Source organism: Pan paniscus, chromosome 21 (assembly GCF_029289425.2).
Source record: "Pan paniscus chromosome 21, NHGRI_mPanPan1-v2.0_pri, whole genome shotgun sequence".
Lineage (NCBI taxonomy): Eukaryota > Metazoa > Chordata > Mammalia > Primates > Hominidae > Pan > Pan paniscus.
This window is the reverse complement of record NC_073270.2, coordinates 24,479,682-24,490,488: the sequence shown is the minus strand read 5'-3', so window position 1 is coordinate 24,490,488 and position 10,807 is coordinate 24,479,682. Positions and strand designations below refer to the sequence as shown.

At 48.9% G+C, this 10,807-nt stretch overlaps 1 protein-coding gene across 1 annotated transcript; it reads left to right on the top strand.

Annotated features, from left to right (window-relative positions):
* The first annotated feature begins 3,657 nt into the window (after positions 1 to 3,657).
* CST9 (cystatin 9) lies at positions 3,658 to 7,164 on the top strand. Its single transcript, XM_003829365.4, has 2 exons — positions 3,658 to 3,965; positions 5,839 to 7,164. The coding sequence occupies exons 1-2, from the start codon at positions 3,711 to 3,713 to the stop codon at positions 6,061 to 6,063; spliced, it is 480 nt and encodes a 159-aa protein (XP_003829413.1). The 5' UTR covers positions 3,658 to 3,710; the 3' UTR covers positions 6,064 to 7,164.
* The last annotated feature ends 3,643 nt before the right edge of the window (positions 7,165 to 10,807 follow it).

Sequence of the window (10,807 nt, the reverse complement as noted above, 5' to 3'; positions counted from 1 at the left end):
GATCACTTGAGGCCAGGAGTTCGAGAACATCTTGGGCAACATAGTGAGACTCCATCTCTACAGAAAATTTTAAAAATAAAAAAGAAGTGGTATTATGACATTTTTGTACTGTTTTAAATTTAAATTAACTTACAGTTTTTTAAAAACTAAAGTACTTATGAAAGAAAACAATGGGCTGCGTTGGATGGGAGAGGCTTCCGTCGGGAGCACAGCAGAAGCTGAGGAAACGCCCACTGAGGAGCGAAGGCAGGTGTGTTTGGCAAAGGCCAGCAAACAGGAGGGCTGCTGAGGGTGACTGGGGCAGCACTTCCTCTTCAGAGCAAAGCTCCTGGGCCCAGGGCAGCACCCCCGACTTAGCCAGGGTGAGGGACCAGCTGGACCCACAGGAAGGAGAAGAAACAGCCCATGGGCCTTCCGATTTGCACGTGGTACGAATGACCCCTGATTTAGGCCTCTATATTTACCGGTAATGTTTGTATTTTTATTTCTCCTTTTGTCATTTTTTAATTCAATCATGATTCCTCTTTCTCAGTTTAAATTTGCCATAAGCCTATATGAGATTAATTCCTTAAATTATAAAAACTCAAAGTCAGCTGAAGACTGAGCTAAGAAGAACCCCCCAGGTGGAAAACCTGGAGGAGGGGAGGGAGGAGTGGAGGGGGCTCTGGAATTCCCTGGCAGCACCCCCACCCAGCCCTGCTCACCCCCCTGCCCCGAGCTGCCCCTTTGATGATTGCTATGACAGCAATCACTGGATCACTCACTCTGCTCTGAGTCCCGGGCTCCTCCCTGCCCCTGCTGTCTTCCTTTGATCTCCTGGACACCACCTTGTTTTCCAGCACAGGGAAACCCCTGGGAATGCTGGCTTGTCTGGGGAGTCTCCTAGGGAAATGCCAAGCAGGGGGAATGGGGAGGGTCCCGAGGAAGTGATCCCAAAGCCCAGCAGGCGATCCTGAAACTGGCAGGCCCCGCTGAGCCTGGCCCAGCTTGAAACAGGCAGTGAGCAAGGTCGCACGGGACCTTTAGAGCATGTGGCTGAGTAGGCCGGGCAGTGAGGGTCATGAGTCCGACCCCGAGGAGAGCACTCAGCTGGAGGGTCTGCGGGAGCTGGGGAGAGCGTCCTGTGCCCCGAAGAGTCACTGGGCTTCCCCTGGTCCACCACCTCATGTTCAGCTTCACAGAAAAGGGCCAGTGGCTTGGTCCTGGTCATTGCCAGCATTCTCTAATCACTCAAAGGAATGCGTTCAGAAATACAGGGCCTCGTTTCTGGAAAAGCAGGTCCATTTCAGTGAGGAGTTACTGGGACCTTCCTATGAGACCACATGGGTGTTCGGTGCCAGTGCCAGCAACACAAAGAGGGCACCAGACAAGTCCCGGTGGCCCCAGAGACAGACAGGCCAACGAGTGCCCAGGAAGAAGCTGAGTGAGACAGAATTCTTGCAAGGGGACTCGAGAGAAAGCCTCCCAGACCTAAGACCTGGGGATAGCCCTGCAGAGAGCTGTGAGCTGTGCCTGTGGGCTGGCCAGCCAGCCCCTCCGGGCCGTCCGGTTTCACTCTGGCCTCGGCAACATGTTGACCCACGTCTTCGGGGCTCCTCAGCCTGGAGCCCACATACCTGGAGAGAAATACCTGGAGAAAGGTATTTCTCTTTACCTGGCTATGTCTTGATATTCCCGTCTCTCTCCACCTGGGAAGTGAGGCCATCCCAGGCCACTGGGGATTCAACAAGAAAATAGACACACTTGTAAGGGTCCATGGTGTCTGTACACCCGTGGTCTCACATCTGGGTGTGGGGATCCCCGTCCCCTCCTTGGCTGCACAGTGAGGACAGAGCTGGTGCCCAGGACCCTAAACCACTGCTCATGTAAGAGTGAGTGTGGGCACTCCCTTGGAGCACATGTGGGTATCTGCCCTCAGAATGGTGAGGGAGCCACTGGCAATTGGCAGGATGCCCCAAGTTTGTCAGCCGCTGAACTTACAAGGTAAGAGTGACCTCCATGGGCATTGCAGGCCTCGCTCAGGACACTCGCAACCTATTCCAGGCATCAGGATTCTAGTTCTCACAGCACCTTATGGCCTGCTCATCCCAAAACCCACATTTCCGCCCTCACTGACACCCCCTTCCTACCCCCACGTGCACCATCACTCTCCAGCTAAGAAACCACATTAGTTACGCTTCAGCTGCAGTTCCAGTGAACTCAATGCCATCAGAGAAAGGATACAGACTCCTTGGGTGATGTTTTTGGCACATCTGGCTGCTTTCCTGGAATTGTCACATTGAGTTGCTTTTTCTTTGCAAACAGGGTCTAGAAACAAACTCTTATTCTTTATCACCAGGCATGCTGTCTAAGCCTGTCCCCCATCCTGCCTGCCCCACAAAAGCCATTCTCATCCCCTGACCTCCATGCCCCTCAAGCTGAGTTACTTCTCATATGTGGTTTGGTCTGTATGCACTTCCCAGGAAGTATTCTGAACCTGCACCACTCAAAGTGTGGTTCTGAGACCGGGAACACAACCATCCTCTGGAAGCTGGTGAGAAATGTAGGTTCCCTGGCCCTGCTCACAGCTACTGGGTCAGAATCTTTGGGTGGGGAAACTAGGAACTTGCTTTTTAACGTGACTTCAGGGGATGCTGGTTGCTTCTGAGGTTTACAAGGAGCTACGGATAAACATCAAAGGCATATTTCACAGGGACAAAGCTTAAGTCTGGTCTGTGAAGAGTGCATTATTCAGTCTTTTGAGAGCCCCATTTGCGGTTGGAGTTGGAGGCTATGTGGGTCTTGGTCGAGAACTCAGAATCTCCACCCACAAACTGTGCTGCAGAGCGCTGTGCCGGCTGTGGCCACAGGAGGGAACCCGTGACAACCTAATGGGTGCACTTCAGCCATCCCTGAGGGCATCTTCGTCTTTCTGGTTCTCCACTGCTCCAATTGCAAGCGGCCACCCGTCCTGGAAACACCTTTGAGGAATACGGGCAGCCATAACTAGCCAGGCCCCTAGTACCAGCACTTGGCAGCGCGTCCCTGGGCTGGGAAGCTGCATTCAGGGTTGGGGGCTCCTGCTCTTGGTTTCCTCAACCTCTGCCCACGACCCCCAGGCTGGTGCCCCCCTCCCGAGACCCTCGGGGGAGCAGACACCTGCAGGACATCGCGCCAGTCCTCCCGGGCTCCCTGCCTCTCTCTCAACAGGCCCAGTGCTTTCTCGGGGCGCTGTACCTGCTCACCCACGATAGCATCCACTGTCATCCCTTTCCATCCTTTCGTCTCTGCCTTTCCACATATCCTCCCCCTCCCAGCCCACCCCCACTGCTGAGTCCACGGCTCACCTTCCACTCATACCTCTCACACTTGTGTTCCTGTGCCGGGCTCTGACTCTGGGGCGCCCAGTGGAGGTCTCCTTTAGCCTGCGGAGGTGCTTGGGAAGCTGGGGCTGGGCCTCATGTCCAGGGAACTCTCTTTCCCATTGCTAGTCTTTTCCAACCCACCTGCCTGGGTGCTGTTCCTCTCCCCTAAACAGGAGATGATTTAAACGCCTTTGGAAGAAGGGAGGCCATGTATGGGAGAGACAGGGTGTAACTGCAGAGGTGAGGCCTGGAGGGAGGAGTTTCTGCCCCAGCAGGTGAATTTAAAGGCCAGACCTGAGCCCTGGAAGGCTCCAGTGGACACCAGGGATCTGAAGGGCAAAGGCAAGGGCTGCTGGAGCCTGCATCATGTCGAGTCCGCAGAGGAGGAAGGCTCTGCCCTGGGCACTGTCACTGCTTCTCATGGGCTTCCAGCTCCTGGTGACTTATGCCTGGTGTTCTGAAGAGGAAATGGGTGGTAATAATAAAATAGTCCAGGATCCTATGTTCCTCACCACAGTGGAGTTTGCCTTGAACACTTTCAACATGCAGAGCAAGGAGGAGCACGCCTACAGGCTGTTGCGCGTCCTGAGTCCATGGAGGGAGGATAGCATGGACAGAAAGGTTGGTGACCACATCCTCTTCTGGCCTGTCCTTCTCCATCTGCCCCTAAGTGAGGGACCAAGGTGTCTAGTCTAGGAGACTTGGTTCACCATCAGCAGTCCATAGTCGGGTAGTCCACAACCAATTACGGTAGTTTTAGTTTTGGAAAACATTGAACTTAAATTTTTTTTTAAATTAGGTAAATGTCTATTCACATGCAAAATATATTTTTCAATCTTCATGATTTTTATGACATTGTATAACTGAAGAGTGACTTCAAAATAAGGACTTCTAAGGAGATGAAGCTGACAAGAAGAGAAAATAACCAAAGAGACTGATAAATATTTCCAGGTCATAAAATGAAAATGGAAAAGCAAGGACACACACACACACACACACACACACACACACACACACAGACACAGAGAGAGAGAGACAGAGAGAGAGAGAGACAGGCAGACAGAGAGAGAACAGTGAGAATTCGAGGGCAATAAAGAACACCATCAGCCCTGAGAGGCCACTGTGAAAGGTTAGTTCTCTGATCTCCACCTTCTCTGGGCTCCTTGCTCTGTCTGCACTTAATGAACTGAAGGCCAATTTACACTCTTCCTCAATGGACCTTCATCCTAAAATGCTTGCCTTTTTGATGAAATCATTAAATGTGGTCAGGAATGCACAGTTCATCTGGGCTTCAGGCATGAACAAGTAAAATGCCCTCCTAGTGGAGAACTTCTGGTTTAGAGAGAGAAGGAGCATTGCTCTTCCTTTCTCGGCACCAAGAGCCTGAAAGAAGGGCAGAGGGACTCTAGTACCGCACAGAGCTTAAGCTCTGGAAAGACTCTGTGCAAGGCCCTGGCTGGTTCTCTGCCTCCTGGGGTGGATTCTTCACTGCCATCCTCAGGATTCCAATGCTGGTACAGAGGAATTTTCCTCCTAGCTCATTTGCTGCCTCCTCTCGGGAGAATTAAAAGCCTGATGCAACCCTCAGAGGGGCATCTGGTCCAGTAATGGTGTCTGCTAACATTCATGCTGGAACCTTGGAAGTCTCAGAGATTGAGATTGGCCAGGCCTCATGCTTCTGCTTTCCCAGTGCTTTGCTTGATTCTCCAAGACCTCAGTGTAAGCCTCCATTCTTAATACCGTTAGAATAAAATCTAAGCTCCTTACTATGGTCTATAAGTCCTAAATGACAGTAAGTCCTAAAAGCTTTCCACATGGCTTCCTGGATATGGCAATCCCAGCATCAGTTTGGGGGCTGGGAAGAATAGATGGGTGGGAGGGAGGCTATGGAGTGGAATTAAATAGAATGGAGTGGGAAGGAGGGCAAGGAGAACTTCAGCATGCACTTTGCAATAGGGCAGATGGTATTTCTTGAAGCCATTTTCCCAGGGTGTGTGCCTGTGTGTAGTGGGAGCGCTGTGTGTCATTCTTCTTGCTGGAGGTCACTTGGAAGGTTTGACAACACACTGTAGATGAGGCTCCCTCTGTCCCAGGGCTGAAGTTACCCTGAAAACTCTTGGAGATCCAACACCCTCCCGGACATGTGGCTCTGTCCTCTGGGAATGCAGCTGCAAGATCAGATGCCTACTGAGAGTGAAGCTGGAGTCTCACCATGGGAAATGGGGGTGGGTGGAGGTGGAGAATGTGTTAGTGGGGTCTGACTCAGCCTGCATCCTCCCCAGACCCACCATGCCCACCTGCTTTTTGCTCTTAACTCCTCAGTCTAGAGAAGATCCCCTGGGTTTCACCTCCAGTGAGCTGATGCCAGGCCCATGGGCAAGCTCTCAAATGCAGTAAAGTGTTGGGGACTCTCCTACTCAAATGGCATCTTCACTAGTAGCTACTTAGGGGCAGGAAGACGGTGCATCCACTTTAATCTTCTTTTTTCCAACAGTGGCGAGGTAAGATGGTGTTCTCCATGAATCTGCAACTGCGCCAAACCGTATGTAGGAAATTTGAAGATGACATTGACAACTGCCCTTTTCAAGAAAGCCTGGAGCTGAACAACGTAAGACAGGGCATCAGCTTTCCTCAGGTCCACAGCTGTGGATGCTGCATGGGGTGTGGTGTGGTCACAGGAGCAGCTGACAAAGCCATTCCGAGGGACAAAGGGAAGTGAGCCCACAGCAGGCTGTACCAGGCTGCCCTGCTTGTGCCTTAGTGGGAAGCCGAGTGAGGCATTAAGCCAAGGGGTTCACTTTCAGGCCCCTGGCCAATCTGAGTTTCCTGATTCTGCCCTCTGACACCATTGCAGCTGCCTGCACCTGGGCCACATGGCCTTCAGAACCTTCTCTCTGGTCTTCCTCCCCACTTCTTCCCTGCCTTCATAGAGAAAGAGCCTGGAGACAATGGTGACAATGTCTGTGGGTACTTTTCTCAGGGTTTCCCTACCATGCCCTAGACCCAAAAGTGGTGGAGGCTGAGAAGAAGCCCCACTGCCCTCGCTCCTAGGCCCCGCTGAGCTGCAGCACCTGCTCTAGGGGATGAGCTCCAAGCAAAGCCTGGCTCTGGGAAAACTTCCCATTCTTAGTCAACCCCCTTATTGTAAGATTAACAAATAGGTAACTAATTACCTAAGTCTGGGAACTGCTTCCACTGGGACAAAACATTCTCCTGCTGCTCTTGGATGCAGGGATCACACCAGGACAGCCTGGGGTTCCCCTGAGGGGCACAGGCTGGAGGAGGAGGCATGGCACAAGTGACCCTGGCTAAGGAGGGAGGGAGCCTCAGATCACGTTGTAGTTCAGGATAGGCCTCAGGCTCAGGCTAGACCTGAAGGCCAGAGCCACATGGCACAATTGCTGGCCCCAGGAATGGGCAAGGTGGAGATGGAACCTGTGTTGAGGGCAGATGCCACAAGATTCCCGAACCTCCCCAAACCCCGCCCTACTGTCTCTTCCTGTTTGTTCCCTCAGACCTTCAGCTGCTTCTTCACTATTGAAACCATGCCCTGGAAGACATATTTTGAACTCCTGAACAAGACCTGCTCAGAGAGGCTCTCCTGAGTGGAAGCCACTCACATGCCTGGCCACATGCTGCCCCCTCCCCCATGGACACCAGCTGTTCCCAGGAGTTGACATATCAGTGGCTGAGCAGCTCCATGCATATTTGTTCTCTTACTTTGCAAGTGTCTGAGGTTTTATGACTTGGCATTTTAGAAAATCCTCATTGTCCAGATTCCTCAAGTAGAATAGGTCATTAAACATCAGCATTTGCAGAAGCTTCCTGTGCCATGTTCTGGAGGGAGGGGGCTGAGCAGTTGATGGAGTTCCTCTCAGAAGGGCAGCCTATTTGCATCTGTGTCAGTGGGGTCCTCCCTCCCTTAAGACCTCGTAAGCCAGCTCCAGGTGGCACAACCAAGCTAAGTCTGAGCTGCTGTCTCCATGCTCATGGCTGATGATGACCCATGTGGCCAGAGGTAAAATGTCTGTGATCTTGCAGGACACCCAATGTGCACAACTGAGCAAGACAGGGCCTCTGGGTCCCACTCAGCACATGTGGCCTCTGTTCTCAAGGGGTGGCTCACACACCTTTCCTGGTTCGTGGAAGGTTGGTGGGAAGAGGAAGGACTTCTAGCCTCACCCTTATAAAGTTGTCCTGGCATCTGGAGCAGCAGCATCTTCTGAAAGAATCTTAGAAATGTCCAACTTCAGGGCCTCTGACCTTTGGAAAATGCATCTGCGCTCTTACAAATCCCCAGGGATGCAGAAATCCCCTGAAAATGCAGGATTTGCAGGAATGCACACCCCCAGGGGATGCAGTGTGAGAGGCACGGGCAGACTAGATGCTACCAAGACCTTGCCCAAATCACCTAAACCAGGGTTTGGCAAAAAAATTTTCTGAAGAAGCCAGAGAGTAACTATTCTGGCCTTTGTGGGCAGATGGTCTCTCTCAGCTACTCAGAATTGCTGTCGTATCTTGAAAGGAGCAATAGCCAATGTGCAAACATGTAAGAGTGGTTGTGTTCCAATAAGTGTTTACACAAACAGGCAGTGAGCTGCTTGGGCCTCAGGCCATAGTTACCAGTCTCTGATGCTAAGAGCTCCTCTGGACCCTGGTGCCCCTGAGACACACCATGCTACCAGCTCCCACGCCAGGCACCTGTATCTCCCCCAGCTTCACTCAGGGATTGATCTGTGCAAATGAGCTCCATCAGCAGAGCAGGTGCACCCTGCAGGTGTGGGAAAGGTCACATCTGAGGGTCACATTCTGTCACTGGAAGTGAGCAGGTATATGTCCCAGTCTCCCCAACCTCAGGGCACCCAATTCGGGGTTGAATTTCTGCATTTGCCTCCCAGCAGGATATACCCCTATGGTCCATAGTCTGGCCTCGAGAAAGAAACCATCACATCCTCCAGCTAAAAATTAAATAAAGTATTCTTTCTGGACAAGACTTAAGTTTCTTCTCCATGAAGATGCCTTCAGCATTTATCTGTAGTTACTTGTGAACTTCAAAGGGACTAGAATACCCTGAAGGCAAGTTCTAAATACCCTAAACCTAAGTTCTTATTCTCCCTATCCCCCAGGAATCTGAACCACTAGGTCTGGGCAGGGCCAGGGAATTTGCATGTCTCACCACCTCTCCTGGGACGGACCTGCTCCTGGTACCCAGACCACACTTGGAATGGTGCAGGTTCAGAAGCCATCATTGCGGGGTGCATGCAGACCAAACCACAAGTGAGAAGTAACTCACCTCAAAGGGCATTGGGATGAGGCTGAGAATGGCTTCTTCATTGCACGCTGAATTGGGGAAGGGGTCAGAACACTATGCCTGATTGTAAAGAAAAAGGAGAGTTTCTAGGCCCCAGGCATCAGGACGGTGCCTCTGGAGAAGAGAGAGGCTGCACTGGCCCTGACAGCCTGGCCCTCTGCACTGCAGCTCCTCAGAGCTGGAGCTTATATTTAGTCAGTTCCCATAATTAATTGTTTAAATTTTTCTACTTTTTTGTATTATGAAAAGTGGTATGATGAATGCTTCTTTTATATTTATCGCTGTGTATATGATTATTGCTTTCTTATAGGCAATGTGCTCAGAGATTAAACTATTGCCCAATATTTTCATTAAAATTTCTTAAGAATTTTTAATAAACATTATTACAATGTCCTCTATTAAAGCAAGTAATAGGTCATTATCATGAGGTTGCTTTTGTACCTGGAGCTCTTTCATAAGCAAACCAAAACTTAACTTGGAGGCATTTCTCATGGCTGACTTACAAATTAAAATCTAGCATCAATCAACCACAAACAGGCAGCCAGTTAGTTATATAACTAGGGACCTCTGATCACAAGATACCCAAATAAGGCAAACACCTAGGACCAGGAACATCACCATTCCCTGTGTGCTGGTTAGAAATGCAGTTTTCCTGGCCCCACTCACACCTACTTGGTCAGTGTCTTGGGAAGTGGGGTGGCTAAAACTTGGGTTTTAACATCCGTTCAGGGGATTCTGGTCTCTCTGAAGTTTACAAGTGCCTGCAGATAAATATTGACATCATTACACCTATCATTACATCATGCCCAAATAAGGTAGACATCTAGCTAAGCCAATCAGGTAATTTCTTGACTTTGCTCCCTTGTTCAGCCTGGGAAACCTTGCTGTTTATGCTACTAGAGAAAAACTTTCTCAATCTTTTCCAGTTTTGAGTGTTGCCCAGTTCATGAATTCTTCTTTGCCCAAATAAACTCTATTGAATTCATTTTGTTTAAAGTTTTTCTTTAACAATTTAGTGTCAGATGTGGAATCCTAAGGCAAACTCCAGCTGCATCTAAGAAAACGTACTACCCAGCAAAGGCACCAACTGAGCCACGGTGCTCTCTTGCTGCAACTGGAAAGTGGGGGTGAGTTTCCTTTCAAATAGGAGCTCCAGAAACTTGCATTTTGACCTCTCCAACTTTATTTGCACATTTCCTTAGCCAGTCTCCATTCAGAATCAGATTGAATCCAATAAATAGCAGAACTGAGACCAGTTAGAGCCCTCAGGTAGGTACTTTCTGAAAATTGATTTCTCCAAAGAAAGGAGCCTGGGACTCCACTTGCTGGGATACTGGCTAATTTTATGTACGATAATTAGGGACCACGAACCTTTATATTTTTGGACAAACGAGTTAACCTTGCTAAGAATAATTTAGGATGACAGCATTCACATGGGGAAGTTTTAATTTTGGCAACATTGTTCATTTGCAAGGTGCAATAGAAAAGAATCCAAAATACCTAAAAACAATACCACCATCATCACTAACAAACAGGCCATTCACTGTTGCTTACCCCCTAGTTTTCACTACAAATTCAAGCTAATAGTAGTTAAGAGTTATAACTAACATATGGTAATTAATGCTAGAAATAATAAGAGAACCAACTCCATATGTAAGAATAGTAAGACAAGTTTTAGGTAGGGGAAGCTACGAGATATAAAAGATGTGTTTTTCTTTAAGAAAAAAGTAATTTTTTTAACCTAAAGTAGAATGGTTGGTTGTTCCACAATGGAAAAGAGAAAGCAAATAGGACAAAACCAAATTGATATAAAAGAAGTTGTAGAAGGTTTGTGGAAAGAAATCTTGGGAAATATTTCATGTGTGATAAAGTTTGATAAGATTTGAAAGAAATTATTTATAATTTGTTTGATTATTCATATCAAAAGTACACTGATGTAACACTAGAATTTGGCCTCCTATGTTAAAATGACAAGGATATCTTGAATTATTGGACTGCCCTAATATGAGATTGTGAAAGATGTTTTTTAGCCTTTTAAGAATTCTAGCTAGGAAACAAAGACTGTGTCTTAGCAAAACAATTTACTATGCTTCATGTTGTCTTTTGTCAAGTCTTTAGTTACTTTAGAAAACCAAAACCTCTCTATTAAAAG